This window comes from Oreochromis niloticus, linkage group LG14, assembly GCF_001858045.2.
Source record: "Oreochromis niloticus isolate F11D_XX linkage group LG14, O_niloticus_UMD_NMBU, whole genome shotgun sequence".
In the NCBI taxonomy this organism is placed as follows: domain Eukaryota; kingdom Metazoa; phylum Chordata; class Actinopteri; order Cichliformes; family Cichlidae; genus Oreochromis; species Oreochromis niloticus.
Genome location: NC_031979.2, coordinates 14,557,225 through 14,581,706, shown reverse-complemented (window position 1 = coordinate 14,581,706; position 24,482 = coordinate 14,557,225). Strand labels below are relative to the sequence as shown.

Genomic DNA, 24,482 nt, shown 5'->3' with positions numbered 1-24,482 from the left:
CACAAATACTACTCCTGGTCTATACATGGAGAGGTGTTTTTCATGTATTTTCTAATTCAGGTCAACAAACTTTTGTTTTTGATCTAGAGAACACACGTAAAAGTATTTCATTTGCATGGACGCTTTTGTTTTTTTCAGTCACACTTAAGATAAACATCATCTCTGGGTCTTGTCTACATGATTCATTTCATTTGCGGAACCTAATCATATCTGCATGCTGCGTATTTGCTCGCTCTCCGTGACATTAGGCAATGTCTTCAACCAGCAGCTCGCAGCGAGTAACTCGAGTAACCTCGAGTAAATAAGTCGCTGGCATGGATCAGAAGACACATCTTCATGCTTGAGCACACACATTTAAAATGCCACCAAAACACCGTCCCAGATTCTGCCTTCAGTCAAATGACATCAAGTGCTCACTTACAGGTCCCTGAACGCCACAGTATGAAGCAAAATCAGCCAGCGGGCAGTACATGGAGCAATCAAAGAGATAACCATCCCATTTAACCTGAGTAAAAATTCAAGCCACAGAACGTTCTGGTGTGTTGTGCTATCACGCTGTGCCACTGGATTCAAACAAGGAGGGTAAACTAGGTCATTGGTATGTAATGCTATGTAAACTGTCCCACTTTACCCCTTGCTGGACTCAAAATGGCGTTGGCTGAGGTGGAGTGTGTACAAGAAAGAGAAGCCCAGTGATTCAATGTGACAGTTATCAACATCCTCTGGCTAGTGAGAGGACATAGCTGTATAGAGCTGCAGAGCCCCAGTAATGGCAGACTAAGCCAGTAAACAGGTAAGAAGATGACTCACAGCTAAACAGAACACAGCATCCAAAGAGCACAGAGCAGAGTGAGTGGAAGGCAACTGGGCATAAACAGCCAAAAAAAAAAAAAAAAATGGACACAACTCTCAGAAATTACCAGCATGGCCACTAAAAGTCTTTTTTTAGTACATACCTTGCACAAAGTTACAAATGTGGTCGGTCATTTTAGCATCAATGTTTGCTTTTTACCTTCAGATATTACACATTAAGTTCAGTTGTTACCATGTTGTGAACATGGAGGCTTTGAGTGCTAAAAAGCTCTGTATTTGAAGTTTTTCTCCTACCTGAGCTGAGCGACACGGTGTCTTTCTCCCATGATACAACAGTGACGTAGGCCTCCACAGAAGCAGGAATAATGCACTTGAACACGGCTACACTCCCTCTCATAGCCTTCTGGTCAGCCACTCTGACTGTGTAGGGTTCCCGTGATACTATTGAACAATTAAAAAACAGAAATACATGACATGTCTTATTTACAGGAAAAAAATTACATTATTATGCACTTTTTTAAAAAACAGATATGGTGAAGCAAACTGGGTCTGCCATCAAAGAAAACATCAGAGTTGCAGATCTATGGTATAAAATTGCAAAGAAAGGGACACTTTCCATGGTAGTGGAAAGTGTAGCTTAAAGTAGAGACACAAGTTTCACCTAAAAAATGTAACTTCAAAACTAGTACATGTTATAGCATGAACTTCTAATCTTATCTGTGTTTCAGTCTATAGCAGGTATCAACCACCTTACACAGCTCCTTGTAGCAATCAACGGAGGTGCATAACATGGCCTATTCAGACCCCCAGCCTCTGTCAGAATGCTGTTGAAGTTCTACCAGAGGTGGGACGCTCCTCCTCAATATACATTTAGGCATGGCTGGGCTAACTGGCATCCTCCACTCACCATTAGTTATTGCTGAGCTCCTCTCTTCCCTTGAGTGTTCAACACATTTGGCCAAAAGTCTACTGATACAGTTACAAAACTGATCATTGACCTGTGCCCTAGAGTGTCCTGGTTAACATTCATATGCTTGAACGTGGTGTTATTTATGGACAAATATTCCAATGCCAGAACAGTGCTTGGATTCAGATCATTCAGATTTGTCTTCCCAGTCGCAGCCCTCCAATTTTACTGTCATTGCCCAGATAAGCACTGAAGTCCCCCAGTAGGACAATGGAGTCTCCAACTTGGGCCACTTCCATCACCCTACTCAAGACTCCAAGAAACTACCAGAAATTCAGAGCTGTTATTTGGTGCTTTACAGTCAGGACCTGTTTTTTTTTTTTTTACACTGGGGAAAACCCCAGTTTGCAGGCACCAAGCTGGGAAGATACAAGTATACCCACCTCTGTCCGACACTGCCCTGTCCAATCACTGAGGGCAATAGCAGAGTGGATTAAAGTCCAGCCTTCTCCAGTAGACTGCTTCCAAAAGCTGTGCGCTGAGGTACGCCCAACACTATCAATCCGGTTTCTCCTAACCTGAAGCGCTACCTTAGGTTTCTTCCCAAAGAGAGAAGTGCATGTCCTAAGAACAACTTGGGATTGGACCGTCAAGGGTTCTGCCTGGCAACTGTCTGATCTATACCCACAGATCAATCATTAATTGCTCTGCGCCTTTAAGCAGCATTATTGTAAGATTTTGGACTTTTGCTGGACTTAACCACTATACTACAAAAAAAAAGCACTATCTGTACTACAAGTGTTGTACACTTCTACAGCAATCTGTTAAATTCATACCCATCTAAGTTCCCCCATCATCACAATCACAACAAGCCCTTCAAACCCTTATCTGGAGACTCACCGGCTTTGATGTGGACATCCTGACTCCTAATCTTGCCAGAAGGGTTCTCGGCAGTGCAGTAGTACGTGTTGTCATGGATCAGCTTGCTAAAGCTGGATGGCAGGAAGTTGAAGATCTGGAGGGTTCCATTGGGGTGAACGTGACGGATGCCGGGGACATCGTAGATCTCCTCGCCGGTAGCCAGATACCACCGCAACGAGGCAGGCGGCGCACCCCCAGCAGGACAGGGCACAGAGGTCCCTGTGGTGCTGGCAAATACTACCTCTTGCAGAGATGCATTGACAAAGTATAAGCTGGAATGTAGGTCTTCACTGAAAACTGGAAAAGAAAAAGAAAAAAATAGGAGAACATCACAATCTGTGGTTTTGATTTTATTTATCTGTCTTTCATTTTTAAATTTTTCAATAATTATTGCTGAAAGCACCACCTTAACTTACGTTAATAAATAAGCTTTTGATATTAAGCTCTTGATATTTAAGTATCAGTTTAAATTAGTTAAGATGAAAAAGATTGAATCAGTATTTGTTAAAAATCTCTGACTCCAAGTGCTGCTTATTCATTGCTCATGATCAGCAGTTATGGATTCATCAATGTATTCCCATCCCTGGGATTTTGGGAACATTAAATTAACATAAACTCCCATCAATTATGAAATAAGGTCCGGGGCCGTGATTATGTTCATGCTTCAGTTTAAACTAGCACCACTGTAAAGAGAATGGCATTAAATGTAGTTAGTGCAGGAGCATTCTCAAGAGGAAAGGAGGGTAATAAATGTCAATGTTGGATCAATTAGCTGCATATAAATCTACAGCTGTTTGATTTCAGAGTGAAGAAGCCAAGGCAGCAGATGTCTACGATCTGAGGTTCTGTGAAAAGACAGTTTGTTTGTATTTCAGGCAAAAATACAGCATTTGTGTGTGTATGCCTTGTCGCCTCAGCCTGGTGGCAAAGCTCTGCAGTAAATGGCTTACAGTGGCACTGGCAGCTGGCTTGGACCCTCTCTGGGGAGAAAACATTTTAGCACTTCATAAATTCCTAACAAGGTTTCAAATTGCAGACATTTCCATCCTTTTCTCTGCTCCAGTAGCTCTGAACTAGCAATGAGACACTCCACTGACCTGCACATGTACACATGCAAAACACTCATTTGTAGATTAGGAATTCAACACACAAAAATTATTAGGGAGGTAAGGATCACTGCTGGAGCCTTTCTCCTGAGAAAGGAATATGCAGATATATTGAAAAGTTGGACAGAGAGCTATATTTTCAATGTTATATAAACTACACTACGCCACTACACTAAAAAAAACAACTATACAGACATTTCATTTAAACGTTTTGACTGTAGTTCAGGGCAGGGTAACTATTTATCAAAATACAAACAGACAGTATATTTTTCTGTGAGACTATAAAGCTATACAATTGCTACATTAAGCTTAAATAAAACAGTGTTCTGTAAATTTGCGCCCCCCCCCACAGCATTTTCTTATAAATTTATTTTTTTCTTCCAAAATAATTTAAATAATATTATATTATAAGACGTAAACTGTGCTACTGCAAATAGACAGCAAGTGAAAGAGGTTTTTTCCCCCCAGGAATATGAATAAATGGCGAAAATAACCTTATCTTTTATGTTAGCTTAAATTAGCGCTATACAGGCTAATGCTAATGTAAAATAAAATACAAAATAAACAAGCTAACACTGATATTAGTATCATTCAAACCTGCAAAAAACTATGTCAAAACGGTGCACTCATTTTAGATGTATTTGAAACTTCTACATTAAAATGTTTAGTGCTAACAAAGATAGTTTTTTGGGGGGGGGGTTAGCTAGCTAGAAACCCACAAATGGGGTGGGTGCTGTTTATTTTTCCTGTATTAAAACACACTGGCGACATATGTTAAAAAACTGAATCATATCAATTGTTATGTCAAATTAAACAATGCTGTTTTTTCTTCTGAGACTGTAATATCACAGGTATCACTGCAATATCTCACCATGCCTGCTTGGTCTCCCTGTTGGCAAGAATGCAGCCTAAATTTTAGTACCGAAAAGGAGCAAAGTGCCTTATATGGCTTGCATTATAGCTTTTAGGGGGCTCTAATCACCTTTGTGAGGAAAAATGTAAGACACAATAAAATAATATATTTATAGAAAACACATTTTTGATGCTGTAATGTAATTATGGTTTTTAACATGTCAGCTGTGACTCAGACTGTAGTACAGCCCACAAGTAGCAAGTACCAATCAATCAATGTCTGCATCCTTTTTTTATACAATACGCGACTCTGCTTGCTGCCTGTCTGCAATACATTATCTGCCTGTCCTAGAACATGCCCATATGCATACATGCAAAATATTTTTGCAGATTCATTTGTTTAAACGGATGATAAGATGTTTACAAAACTCATTGTCTTTCCCAGATATGTGAAAAATTAGGTATTTGTTAAATATAGTGTATTATATAGTTTATATCTTAAAAAATATATTGCATATACAGTTTCTTCAACAATATATAAAGCAGATTGTGTAAATGTCACATATGCGTTTATAGAAAGACTGACTTTTTAAGACTGGGTGGTCCAAATAAAATTTCTGCAATGTGCACTATATATGCTCCCAGCAGAGAAACTTTCATATACCTGTACAGTCTCTAACATCAAAAAGTTTTAGCCAATTTAAATACTTTAAGACGCTGTGGGATTGTGCGCCGGGTTCTCGATGGGTCTGTGGCACCGGCTAAGATGAAAATAATACATCAAAGTCATATTAAATTCTGATTCATTCTCTTTTTCCAGCTGGCACTGGGAGTATCAATCTTCACAGTGCTCTGTTGATAATACAGATCGGAGGTGGTGGTGGTGGTAGTAGTTTTTTTTCGGGGGGGGGGTTCAGCCTCACCTGTTCACAGATGGTGCTCAAGGTTAGAGAAGGAGAAGACACTTTAAAATTACTCGTATCAAGATATTTTAAACATACTGCTTTGATTCGTTTTCATCCAGCAGAGAATTTCCCTCGTGTGAAATCCAAAATATACAGCTGATTATGCTAAAGACAGTTTGTGTGTATACATGTAGTTAAACGTTATATTTTGTAAACTTCAATTGATTTGATTTGGGGAAGTAAGTGAAGACAGTTTGTCAATTTTATTTAAATGGAATTAAAAGATACACATAATATTTTTTCTTAATTTTAACAAAAAAATCCAGTGACAAACAGCTAGCACACTTCAAAGTTTTCCGATCAAATTATTCAAGTGAAGTTAATTGACTCTTGAAGATGTTACAATAGAAAATGTCTCGAGAGAAGATAGATTAAAGAAGTGTGCGGTTGCTTGAAAAGCTTCTATTCTTCGTGAGCGTCAGAGAAATTGGATTAGGATTTATGCCGCGGCTGTTTTGATATTCGCCTATTTCACATTTAAAAGTAGGTGAGAGCTATTCAATTTAGACTGGCTGAGTGAGATTGATTTAATTTAACAAAGAAATGGACTCTGGTGAAAGTGCGCATATCGCTGCACTGCTCGTTTTCCTAATTGACTAAACTCAGGAGCCAGACCGCAAAATGCTGTGATGACGCATGTACATCGCTCCCTTCGACCTCACAAAGAGCAGCATGTCATGCCCCAACAAATGGCCTCAGGGTCCAACCACTTACTACATTGCCCGGGAGGAAATCAGTAATTGGCATAATTTTTCATGAGCTCAACTGTAAAAGGTGAAATAAATGACACTGTTCAATAATGCATCATATGCATCTATAATTGACTATGATTTTTTTTCGGGATCTTCAGAGGGACAGGAGGAATGAGGAAAGCTGTTTTATGTAAACCTTAACAATCACAAGAACTTTTTTAATATTTAACCTCTTTTAAATGTAAGCTTTTTATTCACTAATCTGGTCCTTACTGTCATAGTTTTGAGTGCTATTCTTGCAGTTTCCCATCGCTAGCTCAAACCCATCATTGCAGAGATTCTAGTTTGTTTACATGTTGCACTTCTGTAATTCTCACTGTTTATGCAACTGGCTTAGGAAGCAATGAGACAGATATTGGAGCAATAATGTTAAAAACTATCATTATTTACTATTTTTTAAGACTTTCAGAACTATAAAGAAATCTCTACAGGGCTGAAGTGTATGTGTATGAAGTGTTTGTGTGTGGATAGCGTTATAAGCATGTAAGAATATATAAGAACGTATATAAACACATCAAACGCGACTATATCACCAAAAATAAATAAATACACATAAAATCACACGATTACATACATCAGCGGTCCCCAACCCCCGGGCCACGGACCGGTAAGTGAGTCGTTTGGTACCGGGCCACGAGAGTTGAGGCTTGGGTGTAAAATTTATGGTTTTCAGTGTTTTTATCGTTATTTTTTAAATCATTTTTATCGTTGACTCGGTTTCCCTGGGTCTTTTCCCGTGTGTTATGAATAAATCTTTTTTTGGGGGGGGTAGCGGTGCTGGTTTTATTTTGTTTTATTTATCCGTGAACCCTTAAAGGCCGGTCCGTGAAAATATTTTTGGACATAAACCGGTCTGTGCTGCAAAAACGGTTGGGGACCGCTGTCTTACATGGAATAATATTATCATTCATTTTATTACATCTGGAGATGTGTTTGTGATTCTGATTCATAAAAGCCCAGTAGAGGCTTTCCTTTCAGCTCTGCTTTGGTCTCCACCCTACTCCTGCTAAATGCTACACTAAGTTCACCAGCTAGATGCCAGCTGTCTCCATCTTTTGTTTGGTTATGAACCAATATGTATACATATTTTTTCCCCTTAGAAGAGCTTTCTTGTAAAAGAGGTGCAAAGAGTGAACAGAAGTTATCCATCATAAAACAATAAGATGCAAGACACAACAGTGGTGTGTAGCGACAGGTGATCATTTTTAGAGAGTTTATTACTAAAAAAATTGACCCATTAACCATATAAAAATATTCCTTGGAGCACCATTTTGTATTGTGTTATATTGTGTCCTAGTTCTATAGTGTTTTATATGTGCATTATACACATAAAAACATCACGTACAAGTTTAAAGGTTTTTATTGGGAAGGTAAGATATGGGAAAATTACCTCTTTGTTTATTGCCATCTGCTTTAACGGGACAACGAAGGTAGGTAGTGTCTCTGTTGTTAGATTGCCACACAGATATTTAAACATAACTATACAGTCATTTGTTGCAGAGCTGTTGTAATCTATTGTCTGTTTAATGTTATAACTGAAAAACTATTAGAAAAATCTGTTTATTGAGTGTTTGACCTTTTGATGATCTGTTTCAGAGAAGCTGTAACATTCCTACAGAATTACTGTATATACAGCAAACAACACCTATTATGAGCCATAGCTGTGCTCCATTCCACAGGCAGTTACATCCACAGCAGAGCCAAGTACACAGTGAATCAGTGTTAATGCAGGGTAATAAAGATTAGTATACATGGTTGATTCCACAGGTCCTGAAGTCCTTGACTCGCCGCTTAATTATTTTTAAGCCAGACACATGCTCAAAACATGCTACAGTCACTTAGAGTTTGTGTGATGTTTTCCTCTCTCATGTGTCCTTGCAAGTTAAGATGAATGGTCCCGGTGCCACATGGGACTTCTCATCCCACACCAACATATTCCATCTTTTATGCAGCTGCTAGCTTTTTTGTCATGAACTCTCTGTGACATGTGAAGAAGAGAGCACAGCAGAAAGCAAACAAGAAGGGGCAAAAAGAGAATCAGAGAGATAGTGGGATTGATTCAGCTTCCCATATTTCAGGGGGCACTTGTGTTGCATCTGTTGAGCGAGCAGATCCATTGTCTGAGTTGTCAACGCCACCGCAGCATGGGGACTCAGCACTGCATGGTAGCGTGGCACCGGGTACCTCATAGTGACAATGTGACAGCAGGAACCTTGGGTAATTAAAGCAGCTCTGTGCTCTGTGCCCTCAGGGCATGTCTGCCTGGGATGTGGAGATCATACCTGGCTCACTCACATTCAACACTAACAGCTGAAGCAATTTTCAACCTTAACAAATTCCTGCTCTGTGCATTTATGGATAGCAGCATTAGTGTGATGTAGGCAGCGCTCGAGCATGTGATCAAGCTTTATTCCCAGCAGCTAAAAATAGGACCTTGACCTGTGGGTGACCCAAATTTGAAATACACTGTACAGGTACACTGCATTTCATTTAATCTGATTACCATGGATGAAAATCATATTTCACCAAAGTAAGTTTTTTTCTTTATATCAGTCTACGAACTTGAAAGCAATATGTGTAGAGCTATGTATAGAGCTAGGAGCTCTGATACAGGGAGATGATAACCAGCCAGGGCCAGGGAGTCCACTGTGAGTAAGCATTCCCACTGATCTGATCTGCCCAGAGGCAATACACCATGCATGGAAGTTAAATGACTGTATTCCAATTTGCTCTCATGAATATTAAGCAGGGCTGTGACAGAAAGGGCTGGCTGTACGCAAGCTGCTGATCCACACCGACAGATCAGTCCTCTGATGTCTAGGAGGGGCGGGCAACTCTAAAAACGAGGCCCCCACAGCAGATGAGCCTCCTCCTCCTCCTCCCCGGTCTATTTTCATGTCTTAAATGGGCCAGAGTGGCTGGCTGTCTCATCAAGGGGAAGCCAGAGACCCTGGACTGGTTCTCAGTTAGTATAACTAAGCAATAAAGACATTGATGTCTAAATTATGCTGCTGCTACTGCTGATGATGATGAGTGCGAGTGAATCTGATGAGGGATTATACCGTAGCAAACTATAGCAGCTCCCTCTGCTGCTGCTGCTGATGAATAAAAACCTCCACTAGTAGAAATCTAATATTGCTATGTAATATAACAAGCACACTAGAAGGTGGAGGGAAACCAAGGTCTGTAATAAAGTAAACAAAAAAGCACTGCTTTGAAAGTGTTGCATATATCCACTGCAGATTTACAAGGAGTTGGATTTTACTATGTGAGCCTGGAAAACGCTGCTACTGAACCGCAGCAGCTTCTGCAATTAGACCAAACTTATTACAGATGATTTAAGATTTCAACACCTGCAGTTTTACCTATTAATTAAAATAATTTTCTAATTTTACTAAGACCTGAGGAGAGCAGCACTGCGCTGTTGCCTCTCCTTAACCCAATTAACATGAATAAAAACCGTGTATTTATAGAAAGCTAATGCTAATCCTTTTGACAAACAGGCACAGGATTGTTTGTTATAAATATATTTTAGGGGTGATTTATTCCCACAGGGTGCAACATTGATGGTGTGCTGTATAACGTAATCCAGCACTGCTAAAAAAGAAGCGTATTTACTGTATAAACCAATAAGTTTTTTGTATGTTACATAAAATAATCAGAGGACTATCTGGTGAACTCCACTGTGGGGGTTGAGCTGTTATCTTTTAATTTTAATAAGTTTGCCAGGTGAAAGTTCATTGAGAGGAGCGAAGATACTTTATTTTCTGTATTATGGTTTATTTTTTATACACCGATTAACGATGTAAATGCTTTTATTTGTGTGAAGGAAACATCAAATGGAAGGAACCAAATAACAATCAATGCAGCACATAATGCAGCAAGGGTCTCATTTAATCTCTGATTTATTATCTCTGCAGACTCACCACATATGTACAGGCATGCTTTGTCTCAGTCTTTTTAAGGATGTTACCTTTTTAAATGTAAAAGAAAATATATCAATGATTCATTTTTTATTTATTTCTTAATAACAGTTCATCTATTTTAGCTAGCTAGATAACTTTGATTAATTGGTGCTACGTAGCCCTCTGCTAGGATTAGCTAGGCTAATTCAAGTCAGGACTGCTGTTGCTGCTTTTTTGGAGCGTTTTTGGTAGAAGTTTAAAAGTTTTAACTCCAGTTTTGGTGAGTGAAATTATCATACTTTGTTAGTCTGTCACTTAGCACCAGTTAGCAGGTATCTGTTTTTGTGTTGTTTATGGATGTAGCTTGCTAACCCAACTTGTTAATTTGAATAATAACTCCATCCTTTCATCTAAATACAATAACTTGTCACTCGTGCTACTACACATATGTAATGTGCTCACTTATAAGATACAGGTAGCATTGTTCTGCTTGCCTAGAGTCATGGTAAAAAGAAAGTAGACCATCTGTCAATATTAAGGTTCATATTGTAGACCAGTTTGGTATACAGAGGAGTTTGTGATCAATTCAAAGACTGCAAGGCGCCCAGGCCCTGTGGCTGCAGAATAAGACGAAGTCATCTCCAGCCACCTCTGTGCCCAACGTCTGATATGAGGAGTTTGGTTTTCTATAAACACAGCACTGTGCATTAGTCAGAAATCTCCACTTTGGTCTCATTTGTCTAAAGGACATTGTTACACAGGTCTTGTGACTTTGTTGCAACTTTCTTAGCTGTGCCGTCATGTCCTTTTTAGTGACAGTGTCTTCTCCTGCCTTCACACTTCCAAACAAGCCAAACCTGTTCATTCTTTTTTAATTGTACTGTCATGAACTTTTAACATTTAACATGCTAACTGAGGTCTGTAAAGTCTGAGATGTAGCACTGGAGGATTTGTTGCAGTTTCTCGGCTTCTCATTGCTCAGTCTGACCTTGTGGTGAATTTGCTGGGAAATTGACTCCTGAGAAGACTGGTAACTGTCTCGAATGTTCACTGTAGAATGATGGACTTCAGACTGTTTGGAAATGGCCTTATAGCCCTTCCCAGATTAATAGACGGCAGCAGTTGCTTCGTCTAAAATAGTTACTGATGTCTTTCCTCTGTGGCATCATGTTAACACACACCTGAATGCTCCAGACCGGCAAACTGCCAAATCTTCCGTCTCATAGAGGGCCTCCCGTGCTCTGATGATCGGTTAATCAAGTCCATTTGACTAGCAGGACCTGGCTTCTACTTACCCTCTTAATTCTTGTGGACGCCACAAGTTTGTACTTAGTTTTTCACATACTGTCTCTTCATTTTGGCTTAATTTTTGTTAAATAAATAATGACGCAGTGTAAGATCTGAGGTTCTGAGGTTGTATTTTCCTAATTGTAAGATCGGCTGTGGCCAAGATTATTATGTTTGATACATAAAAATTTAGAATTTAAAGAGGATGTACTTTCTTTTTACCATAACTGTATATTTTCTGCCACAGTTTTTCTTCAAATAATACATCGCTGAATCAGTAACCCATTCTCTTAAGAAACATATGCAAATACATCTTTTAAAGAAGTAAGTCCATCTTCATCCAAGAGTCTGCGTTGCTATGGCTCTATATTTATAATGATGACTTTATAGAAGAGTCAGGCCCAGGTTTGTCAGAAATAGACATCACAATCTTCTATCCTTTAAGACTGTCTGTATGTATTCTTAAACAGGTTTGATTGAGCCTTCAGTGGATGTAATCAAATTACCTCCAAAATAATCTAATGGTCAACATACACTGCCTTTCTTGATAACATGATTAAGCAGCAACATTCTCACTGAACAGATGCTTTTTCAGTCTACCAGAGGCCCAACCTCAGTTAGACAAGCAGATATCACACATACTGGACAAGCAACCTTATTATGTCACCCAGCATTAAGTCTAAGGGCCTTCAGAAAAGTTGCTGCGGTTGAATTTATTATAACTGCTGTCCACCTGGATGGTACCTAGGGACCTCAAAGGTGGTTTCATAGGGGTATATGAGAAGCTTCTGAAGTGACTGACCTGACACAAATAGCCTTTGGCCCTCAGGCTTTGTTATTTTATCTGTGCCAGCTAAATCTGTTAGGTAGCCATGGCACACCTGTTCAAAATATGGCAGAGGAAACTTTTTCTGTTTACTTAGAAGCAAAGCAAAGACCTTATTTCACGACACAAGCATCGGCAAACTCACATAACCAACTCGATTTACGTACAGAGGAGGTGCAACAGAGATAGTTAAATCCAGACCACAGAAAACTAATTGTCGATATTAGCTCTGAGGAAATAATGCAGGTTCTGGGTGTCTAAACATAGCCAGAAGGAAGCAGCTACAATGAGCAAACTTTGTTCTGCAGGAGTTGACACTGAAAGGAAAAACAAATTAAACTTGTTGCCAGTGAACACGATTTGCAGATATCTTCACCATCAGCATTTGGATGTTTGTTTGCTAACGCGACGCCCATGCTCAGTATCACATGTGCTTTTTTTGGTTCCTTCCTGTTCTGTCAGCCTTTTTCTGTGTTTTTAAATGAGCCATTGGTTTGAATTGCACTATCATTTTAAGCCCTCCTTGTTCTTCCAGCTGATTGCAGCGTCCTTATTAGCTTTTCCCTACCCTCCTGAACTCGATTTTGAGAAGTGCTTTACACTTGTGATTTTATTGCTACCAATACTGCACAGGTAATAATACAATTATTGCCTCGGTTACCCTTTTAAGATACATACCACTGTCCCTGTTTTGTCCAAGAGATGTCTGTGACCAGCAGCTGGTAGAGTGTGTTAATGTTGATGTCACAGCAGCTGGCTGCTCTCATCCTGTTAGCTCTGCCTGCCATTATCAGGCCCTCCAACCGCCACCACCTCCTCCCCCTCCAAAGCTGCTGTGATTGCTGCTGCGTGCCGTACTCATTTTAATACTCCAGACTCATTTGACCGTCTTTATGGACTTATCATATTAAACATTTATCACAGCCATTTCCCTAAATCAAGCATGTTTATTCAACACTTAGGGGACCACAGCCGGGATCCTTTCAGCATCCCCACCCCCAGCATACTCACACATTTCACACACACGCACACATCTTTATTTTCTCCTTTTCCTTGTTTCTCTCCGTTCCTCCTCTACTCTCCCTCAGCCCCCCTGGCTTGCTTTATTACAGTCCTCGTTTCCCTCTGTGCGCCTGCCTGAATAAAATGAGAGGCAGTTTTGTACAGTTTCTTCCCTTCTCCTTTCCGGTCATCCTTTCCTCCAGTGGCTAGGACACGAGGGGAATTGTGCTGTGCGAAGCCGAGCAGCCAAGCAGACACAAATGTATTCTGAGCATTTAGTCCTTTGAATGAATCGAGTTTTAATTTAATCATCTGATCAAACACTAATTTGCATAATCACTTGTGGGGATGGATGGTCTAGATAGAGACACAGAGCAATACATAATAGACCTCGTCTATGTGTTGCTAAATGTCTGCGGGACGCTTAAAAACACATACAGTATATAAACGTTACAAGCTTCTAGGGACCCGTGTGCGGCTTTGCCCAAATTACCTCCTCTTGCACGAACAATAGAGGCAAGTCTCTATTTTCTTCAACAGCACAGCCCCAGCAAAGTGATATATTCACTGCTACACTACCCTACAATCAAATGCACTGAAGCCAGGCCCTGCGTCCTCTTATTTGATCTTGGACAAGATGGCTTACTGCAGCATCACACCTTGGCCTGAGCAAAGGAGGTCTGGGAATTCTAGGAATACCACAAAGTGCTAAGATTATTGACAATGCACTCAGTCTCACACCGGGCCGAGGGATCGATGAGTGGCCAGAAGGACATAAATCAGACTCCTGTGGCTCCACTCCATGTCACACCCTAACCCACCCACCCCACTTCCCAATTAAACTCACGTACGCACTGGTTTGCATGCACACAGGAACACACACTCCGTAAAGCCTCCCCACACATTATATATATATACTTCACATAAACACCAGGAAATACAGCACTACCTTCCACATCTCACACACACACACACACACACACACACACACACACAGAGGCACATTCTCACACACCTTACAAACAAGATGACAGCGCTTTAAAAATGGCCAGCTAAAAATAACCGCCACTAACTTGGTCTTAAATCTTAGCATCTGTGCCAGGTTTAAAAATAAGGAGCAGTGTCAAGAAACCAAGCTGGACCCATTTGTCTTTCTGTCACTCTGTCTATCCAGCTTTGCCTCCTCCGTTATCCCGTAGCCTACTTTAATATTCGGACAACGGAGCATGAGACACTGGGACAGACTTGATGGTGAAATATCTCCTGGAAATGCAGTTTTGAATAAACTGACTGAGATGCAGATATGAATATACAAGGAGAGTCCATGAAAAGCCAAGCTCAGAGGCATCACTGGAAAGAAAGAGACAGGCTGGCAGACAGTTGGTGAGCCACAATACATCAGGCATGCATCAAGGCCAAAGTCACGCGAATCAATTCAGCCTTGGGCTACCAAGTGAGTCGAGTTCAATTCCTGGACCTGGTATGTGGACGGCTGGATTGAGAGGCAGTATTTATGAGGTGCAGTGTGATTGTTTGTCTCCAGGGGTGATGGATAGCAAACTCATCGCACCTTCAACACCTGTCTTCCACAATGGGCAAAAGCTGTGGTGGGATACTCACCACAAGTGAGCCTGCAGACACACACACACACACACACACACCGATGAGACCCAACAGGGACTACTGGTGTGCGTGCACATATAAAATATGTTTTATGAAAAGCTCATGCATGTTTTTATATTTGACACAAGCATTAAATAACATTTCTCTGTCCTGTTTGGAAAAAAGGAATCAAAACTGGATTAAATTTCTTTCTTCTTGCAAAACAGCAGCACATAAAAACCGCAAATACAGGAACAAGGTTTTACTTCTAATGAACTCATTTTGGGGGGGATATTGTCACAAAGGCTCATGCAACCTTGTAACAATATAATCTCATCTTTAGAATAGTTGTTATTTAAAGCAAACATCTAATTGGGAGCAGATCGCAAACTAAAGCAAGTTAGCAAAGCTAACTTACAACACTTTAAACCCAAAAGACACAAAAGTCATTGAGAAGATTAAGTAGTTTAATTAAATTGTGCTACTAACACTTTGGGTTTGATGAGACACAATTTCTTCATTTTTGAATAAACTATACTTCAATAACTTGAAGCTTTTTGAGAATTTTTTGAGAACTATAGACTTAATTTTGTTATATTACCAGTTCCTGCCTAACATTTGGAGATTGTTACTTTAGTAGTTACAAACTCATACTGACTATCTAAACATATTTACATAGATTTTTGTTCTTTTAAATCCATCCACATGACAAGTTTATTAAAACAGCATCCTATCGCCTCAAAAAAAAATTTAGTTGACTTTATTGGGAACAAATGTATCATGCAATTGTTTAAATTCTGAAAAAAACAGACTTTTCAGTTCATTAATAGCTCTGTCGTGCTAGAGTTAAAATAAGATGGCAACCTCACTGTAACTATGAAAAAGAAATAAATTAAATAACATTTTGTTTTTTATATGTAGTTGCCTGGTGAGTGTGTTGAAATTCGTTTTTTGTTTTTTTTACATGCATTCATTTTTAACCAATTGCAATTAGGTGTGCAACCAACTTGTCACCCAGGGGTTGATTGTGCAGCAACCTTCTAACTATTTTGGATTGTAAGGTGATTGCAGAGGTCACCTGGTGGGAGGCAACCTGTCTCCAAACAATCGCAGTGTGACTGCAACCACTCCCAGACAGATTGACGAAGGTTTTCAGATAACTTCTCTCAGATTGCCAACACGTTGCAGTCAATCTGAGTCAGGACCCGTCTCTTTCTAATTGGGGCCTTAACTTATCTGGTTGCTACCTGATTTTATTCTGGTTATAGTCCTTTATAAAAGTGAGGTTGCTGAGTGCCTGTGTCATTTTGCACTTAAATTGCCATCTTGCAAAAACTATGTCACTATTTATGGAGGAATTTCTGAATTTCAAATCAGACGGAAACTGATTTGCAACAGATTTGCAAGTTTTCATCATTAATCGTCACATTATCTCAGACAGATCTCACAAACTTGCCAGCTTAACCCCATTCAGTCAAACTGAGAGCAGACTGACTCTGTAATATTGCCATTTTATCCCACCAAAATCACTCTGAAGACAGCAGCTGACTGCGAGTGGTCACAAACCTGGTCAAAGGCAATGATATGGCAAGCTATTTCACCTTATCGTTGGTCTGACGTCACTGTTACATAATTTAAAAAAGGCAATCAGCTTCCTCAAATGTTTGAGTGCTTTTAACTTATTTGGGCAAAGAGAGCAGGCCACAGTGTACTGTTGTAGTAACACATATTTATTCATTCAGTATCTTCTGCCTATGCTGATCATGTCACAGTTGGTTAGCTTGTCATATCCATACTGATAATGTACAGTACGGTACGATACAGAGTACTGATAAAATGATAAAGTTGACTATGTAACAGGTTTTGTTGGTGTGTTTGTAACTGGGATTAACCAAACTCCAGTTAATATAAGAATTTTGATGATCCGCATGTTTGATTTGTGAAAGATTTTACACTTTATACCTCTCCTGATGCAACCCTGCTGATATATCCAGGTTTGGAACTGAAACTGGGAGTACACTGGCTCGAGACCCCCTGTTATGATGTATTGTTTGGAGACAGTGACACTAACAAAAAGACAAAAGGCCGAGCTGGAGGTGGCAGAGTTGAAGATGTTTAGACTTGACCAGGATGGACAGAATTACAAATGAGTACATCAGAGGGACGGCTCAGGTCAAGCATTTTGGAAACAAACTTTTGACCTTGATAAAGTTTTATTAAATCAGAATTAGCACCTTGCAGTAGATCTTCACATTTCAGGTTTTGCATCAAGAAGAGAGGACTGTAGGTCTGCGGGTCTGTTATTGAGACACTCACTGGGTCTTTTGTCATAAGTAGGCGTGTTCCAAACTACTTTGAAACTAAAATCAACAGAAAACCACTTCTGCACAGGAGAGCAGAAGTGGTTCACTGGTTTTTTTTAAACTGTCAAATAAAGCTTCTACACCAGTTCCCCCACTACAGTACCTGTGCAGTGTAGCCCAGTAATATAACATGTCACTTTGACAGGTGCTGAGTGAATTAAAAACATCCTCTCTACTGAGAACCCTCTCTGAGAGGGAAACCCCCGCCAGATGTACTACAGCCTCACTTTGCACGCATGATCAAACACCTACATCTGGGTGCTGAGGGCTTTTCTGCTCTTCCCCGCAGATGCTAAATGATATCGTTAACATTTTAATGCAAGAGACATTTACACGCGGGCTTGCGCAATTACACCTCCGATTCAGTGGAATCCTGTCAGACACAGTGTGATCGGTAATTAGATTTTACATTGGGTGAAATGCAGCACACACACATGCGCACGCGCACACATGCACGAGTCACCAAAGCTTGCTCCTAATTAGGGAGCTAGACAGGCTCGAGGAGGTATGGTACAGTAGAGTAGCCCTCATTATACAGCTGGGATGTATGAACTAGGGGATATCTATTATGATCACACATCAGGGTATCCATCACCCAACATTAGCACCTCTTTCAACTGGAATCACGCGCAGAGTTCAAAACATAACCCAACAAACCTTCTCACAACTCACACAAGTGAGGAAGAGTTAAGTGGGTTTGTAAACTTAATTTAGCCCATTAGATATTCAGATCAGAGTGAGACTGCACAAGATGATCTATCACTTGACTGTACGCTGGGTGTTTTCATGGGGTAATTTGATTTCAAGAGCTATGATACTGCTTGTGCAACCAAATCCTAATTGGTAATTAGTAAACAGGCTACTAGTCGTGAGTGCAACCATAAGGGTGGTCAGGTTTCTCTCCACTTGCTTTACAGACCCGGCCGCCGGGAGGCCACTGATCTTGAGACATTTTTACAGAGGCATCTCCGACAAAAGGAGGCTCTCATCACTGCACTGGCTTCATCGCCTTCATGTAGATTTATCTCTCGTCCCACCTTCTATTTGCAGCCAAGTTCAATCTATCCATCCACCCCAGTCTCCGCAGCATTTCCATCCAGTGTTGCAGGTTGCTAATAATGTGGGGTCATGTAAAATTGGCAGGCTAACTGATGTTGGCAGCTATTTACTGTACTGTAAGCTACACTGGGATGGATGCTCTGGAAGAGCTTCCTTATTTCCAAGTGTGAATGTGTGTGTGTGTGTGTGTGTGTGTTAGAGTGTGTGTGTGTGTGTGTGTTTAGTCCGCGAAAGGTCACAGCTAATTGAGATCAAAATTTGATTGCATGATTTCCTGACCTCTACATAATAGTTCGTTTATTGAAGAAATACGAGATAAGTCCTTTTTAAGTCACGAGCGTCGGGTTAAGCCGTGTGCATGTCTACAAATCATTGCAGTCTTGGTGGGGACTCTGTGAGAAGCCTTGTCTCATTATATCTTTGCAACGAGAATTTGAATAGGCCGGTTTAGCTTGCTGTGGTTTTGCCCAGAGGCAGCTTTCAGGCAGAGATATTTAATGGTTCCTCTCCTGTACTGATGACTGAATTTATAGATGCTACTTTGATAGGTGCAGGAAATAGCAAGAGCATAAAGTCTTAAACGGAATACAAAAAGTAATTGTGCCTCTTGGCTGGTGAATGTGTCAGATTTAACATTTTAATTTTCATAAAAAGAGTAATAAGGACCGGGGTTGTCTTTTGCTTCCTTTTGATAATAAACAATCAATTGCAAAGATAAGGAAAGCAATTAAAATGTGACATTTTTGAGCATTGTGTGGGTGCGAATCTGTTTCCCTTGCTTTAATTGAGTTCATTAAGCTGATATGCAGTGAATGTACGCAAAGAACACACAGAACCCAGAAGCGCTGTGAGGTGCTCGGTTATAATATGGTTGCTTATAACACCTGTGGACACACCGATGTAACGAGATGTGATTAGCTTTGGGTCGGAGCTTCCAGGTCAGCCCGGTTTGCAGACAAACTCGCAGTTCCCATCAGGAATAGTCTAATATTTCCACAGGTGTGCCATTTTTTTTTATTTTTTTAAAAGGTTTCCAGCTTGTGAAGAATTATTGAACCCAACTTAGTGAATGAAATCATCCGGTTATCCAGTGTTATGAACGGGAATTCTGAACTGCGTGATATTTTCTTTGCACAACACCACATCATATAGCTTTCTTCCCCCCCATACGGTGAAGAGTGAATGGGTGAACGTTTTAGGACGCAGCCCCTAACACCCATTAAGGAGGTTACCATAGAGACAGGCCAGTGTGCACATGATAGGCCTAACTCTGAAACAGCAAGAACTGTCTGGAATCCAATCTCCGTGCTGGCTTCCATCTACAAGGTCATTCATTCATTCTGACAATGACTACTCAGCCGATGAACACCTCATTTTCATGATAATCAACAAAACACCCTGCCACAGAGGACACAGTCACATATAGCCAGGGTCCTGTACATAATGGGAAAATCAAATATAAATAATAGAAAAAGGTAAAGATACTTTAAAATTCACTTATACAAACACACAAACATATATATATATATATGTTTGTGTGTGTGCGTGTGGGTGTGTAATGATTGCAGTGCAAATAACAAGCACAAAAAGTGTAACGTCTGCACTCAAGGCTGTCTATTGCTTAATCCCTATCAGTTGCCTCAGGCCTCCTCAATAATCCCTTAAGCAATAAACGGACACAATCTTGCATGGCAGTTGATCTAATGTCAGAGTCAGATGATTATGATTAATGAGGATTCCTTATTGTTCCTTTATGAGTTTCAGCACAAGCTGGGCTGAGGGAGATACCATTTTATATGGAGTCAATGTCAATAAACGGCACCGACGGAGGGTTGCCTCAGCACCGAAAATGCGTTGGCACAGAAACAAAAATCCATTTCGAAGCTTTATTTTATCATTCCGGCCAGAGGGGGGGAAATCCATTTTGGGGGCATACTATAATATATCACAGCCCCTTGATGCGGTTGAATGTATTCATACCTGTAAATCCCCACTTCCCCAATTTTTGTTTTGTGAATTCTCTTTTTTTTTTTTCATACAAAAGCAACCGACCATTGATTTTTTTTTTTTCAATCCCCATCTTGTCACCCTGATGTCTCCCAGACATGTTTCCATTTTCTTTCCTTCTCCTTCTTCAACTCTCCCTTTTTCTTCCCCTGTTTTCGTACACACCCAGTCGGCCATAATCCCTCCCTGTAGAAGGGACTCTGGCCAATAAGTGAACGCAATAAACTGTATCAATTTTCCACCATTGATTTTATATATATGCATATATATACGCACTGTGAGAGCGTGCAAATATACCTGCATGGTGTCATGCATGTGTGCAATGGCACAAATGCACGCAACTGCACTTGTGTACATGAAAAACATCGACAAGATGTACGACCAGGTCTGCATGTCTCAATTCCAGCATTTAAATGGAAAAAATGCATTTCACGCTCTTTTCATGAGTAATTTTGTGAAGTACTTTTGCATTTCCATACAAAAAAAAAATGCAAAAATGACCCCTGTGGACTGTGTTTCATCAAAAAACATTACACCTGTACTGTTCATTCCATTCGTTGCATGAACAATTTGTACTAATGGTGCACGCTTTCTCTCTGCTAACTACATTTTAAGGTAAATAACAGAAAGCTGAGCTCACATTTGTAACAAAACTGGTTTTGCAGGTGCTGCGAACACTCTGCTCAAGCCGGAAATATAATTTAATTTTTTTAATTAAAGGAAAACCCCAAAACGTTAAAATGCAAATATGAATGATTGCCTTTAAAGATCTTTGTATAAACTTTCCTTTTTTGATGCTTTAGTGTTAATTTAGGCCATTTGAACTTGAAAAATATGCTCTCTGTGGGGGATGGGGAAAGGGTTAAACCAAATGTCCATTATATCAAAGACGTCACTTATTACTAAGGGCCACAGTGGAACAAGGTTGTGACAGGAAAAAATAAGTATCATTTGGTATAAAACAAAAACATTATTAATATGATTCAAATGAAAAACTATTCAAACTTGACATAATATCCAACTATTGCAATTAAACAGATTGACTACAGGCACACTAACAACATGGTATAGCCGTTTTATTTCTCCTGGTTCAGGGTGTATATCTGAAGGCCAGACATGGGTCTAATGGTTTGTAGGAGAGCTTGAAGGATTTAACACGCAATTCATGCCTCGCCCGTCTCTCCCCCTCTATCAGGGGTGTCAGCCTTTTGACAAGCATATAAAATCCATTTCATGTGGGTCACAGGTGACCTCCATCCTCCCTCCTCAGTCACTTAGCTGTCTACCAGTGATTTGGCTTCTGCAGTAGGTGATGAGCAATAATAATAATAATAATAAAAAGATGAGCAGGTGCAACTTACCATTCAAGATGCTCTGGGAAAAGATAAAAGCCAATATCCACATGCCCTGCTCCGTTCAATCCCCCCAAGCTATGCTTTCTCTTCTTCCTCCGACCGGTGCCTCCCTGGGTTTCTCTTCTGTGCGCTTGGGCTAAGGTTAAACATTTGCCACTGTCTTGAAGCAAACCGGGCCAAGTCTCTACTTTTAATATCTCCTTCGTACTTTTTTTGTTACACTGATTTGGTTTCTGGGATGTCTCGGAGCATAAATGCGCCTCTGTGATTTTCTTGGGGAGAGCTCTGCTCAGACTCTCCTTCCTGTGCTCCGCGTCTTGCTGCTTGTCCCTGTTATTCAAAAGGATGCTGAAGGGGTGAAGCCCAGGTGTGTGTGTGATGCTGAGTCAGAGCCGGGTTAGAGCGGATCCTGGGAAAAGAAATTAAATCCGAAAACAAGAAACAAACAAACAAAAATTAAAATTAAGAAAAAATGGTTAAACTAAATCTTTAAAAGAAAAATGTCCGGTTTCAGGTTTCCTGAATAAAACACTGGAAGACGGATCATCCTTGAAGGTAAAAATGAATAAATAAATAAAATGTTACAAAATTAAAACAACTAAAAGAGAAAAGAAGCAAAGAGAAGAGAGAGGGCGGTGGCAGAAGAATGAAAAGCAGGTTTTTTGCTCAGACTCCAAAGTCAGATCATCTTCATCGCCTCTGTGCGTCCAGCAAGAGGCGAGCAAGCGCATCTTCCCCGCTGCCGCTCTCTAATCGCACCACACTGACTCTCTGAGCATTACACAGAATAACCCTCTCCCCTGCCCCTGCAGACGCTTTAATTCCTCATTGCCTTAAAGGAGCAGAGGCGGCAGCCGGTCGCTCCTCGGGCAGGATACTGTTGTGGATGTGGAAGAGTGTGAGAGCACGCAGCGAGTGGGGCATTTGCATTAAGGAAATGAGCTGCACCTGACGCACCAAGGTACCAAGGATTTTTACGCACGGGGTTGTATCAGCTCAAACAGAAAGCGCTGTCTGCTGGCGTGCAGGTGTACGCGGAACAAGCCGCTGTACACCGGATCTGGCTTGAATTTAGTTCCTAATGTTTTTCTTTCGTGTTTGAAATCAGAAGCGAGCTCCCCCGTAATAATGGAAATCTACAAGGACACCCAGTGACGCGTATTTTCTGTTGTTTAAGTAGAAAATGTAGTTTTTGTTTTCTTTTAAACTGAATAACAACGTGAACTTGATTGATGAGATTTAATAATCGCATTGAACAGAAGATAGGAGGAAAAGGCAGCCACTCTGTCTGGGGGAAGAAAAGGGGTTAAGATGAAGAGCCCCCCCACCCCGAAGACGCACATACTCACACAGTTTATATCGCCTCCCTCAACCCAATAATCCACCACTCACCACCACCAACCCCCACAACCACCACCCCTCCATTTTAATGCCTGCCTTGAAGTCAAGGGTATAGCTGTAGTTGGCTGTGGAAGCCTGTGGGCCTGTCCACAGCGCCGGGTTACACTCAGCGTGATATAACCGCCAGCGCAGTCTGCAGCTCATGCTCTGTCCCACATGACAGAATACATTGCAAGTGAGATTCCAGCTATATACCCCAAGACACTGATTTTGTATGCTCATATCCTTACAAGTCTGAATGTGTACAAAGATAAATAAATAGGTTTCATGATGGGTATACTGCCTGCATTTTTAGCGCTAATAGCCGCCTTTTAAGTTGGTAAAGATGCTGGGCTGAGAGTTCTCAGTTCAGCTATTTTGATCTTTGCATTTTGCTGCTGTCCAGTCTGGTTTGTCCCTGTGTCTAATCTGTCACAGTGTTCTTCCTGTTTCTCTCCACACTCCAGCAGACAAACAGGAGCGTTGCTTGCCTCAAAACTCTTAAAGCAGTACTCAGATATTTGTATTTACTCATGTTTAATTGGTCAGATATTGTCTGGATATTTTTTTTACTACTAGTGCTACTCCAGAATGTCTGTTTGAATGAGTGTTGCTGTTTTACTTTTTGCCTATACGTGCAAGATAAATCCAAACAAGTTCAAGACTGGAGGAAAGGAGAAAGTGCTAGTGTTTCAGGGCAAATGGTTAAAGATCCTGACTGTCATTTAGAGCTGATTAGGAGCACTGTGCTGGTTTTTTGGCTCTAAATTCTTGGCATGGAAGAACAACTGAGTTGATTAGCTGCTGCAGAATGTGAGATATGATCATTTGCCGTGCCATATTTTTATCCAGGCTTTGTTTTCGCCTCGCTTGCTGCCCATACTCATTCGCAGCAGTCACACTTAAATACCGTAATACACAAACAAGGTTACATCATCTGTTTCCAATAAGCAATTTTAAAATGAAAGTAAAACACCTTGCTCAAGGGCATCTCTGTAAAGTTCAAGGACTACGCGTTAGTGATGCCGAAGGCAAAGCCCATTCATGCCCTACAGGTAATCAAACGGACCAGAACTGCCCGTAGTTTTCCTCGGTTCAGCCTTTTTAGCAATGTTAAAAGAAAGCTTTTCCACAACTAAAGGTGACATCCGCAGCCTGTAAAGACAAACAGTTAGAGAGGGAGGAAAAGAAGGCTTTGACTGTGGGTTCAAGGGATTGAGAGAGGGATCCATGGCTTTAGAGACTGCCATCTGACATTTTAGGGGAAATGAAGCATTGGTGTAATCAAAGTCCTTATAACGTCTCTGGTGTAATCTCGCTCAGCAAACAGGATTTTATGAGAAGCTGAAATTAAAACTTTGGCAGTGAAATAGATAAAGC

The 24,482-nt window shown here is 40.6% G+C and overlaps 1 protein-coding gene across 4 annotated transcripts in view; it reads right to left on the bottom strand.

Annotated features, from left to right (window-relative positions):
* The window catches only part of dscamb (Down syndrome cell adhesion molecule b), a 125,318-nt gene extending 102,607 nt beyond the window's left edge, over positions 1-22,711 (bottom strand). Inside the window, exons 1-3 of one of the 4 annotated variants that reach the window (XM_025898231.1) lie at positions 21,729-22,711; positions 2,621-2,938; positions 1,108-1,254 (exon numbers count right to left, since the gene is read on the bottom strand). In XM_025898231.1, the coding sequence (XP_025754016.1) occupies positions 1,108-1,254; positions 2,621-2,938; positions 21,729-21,771 (508 nt within the window). In that variant the 5' untranslated portion in view covers positions 21,772-22,711. The remainder of the gene's footprint in view (positions 1-1,107; positions 1,255-2,620; positions 2,939-21,728) is intronic. The other 3 variants (XM_005474552.4, XM_025898232.1, XM_005474553.4) reach the window with 3 other exon arrangements.
* Positions 22,712-24,482: the final 1,771 nt, after the last annotated feature.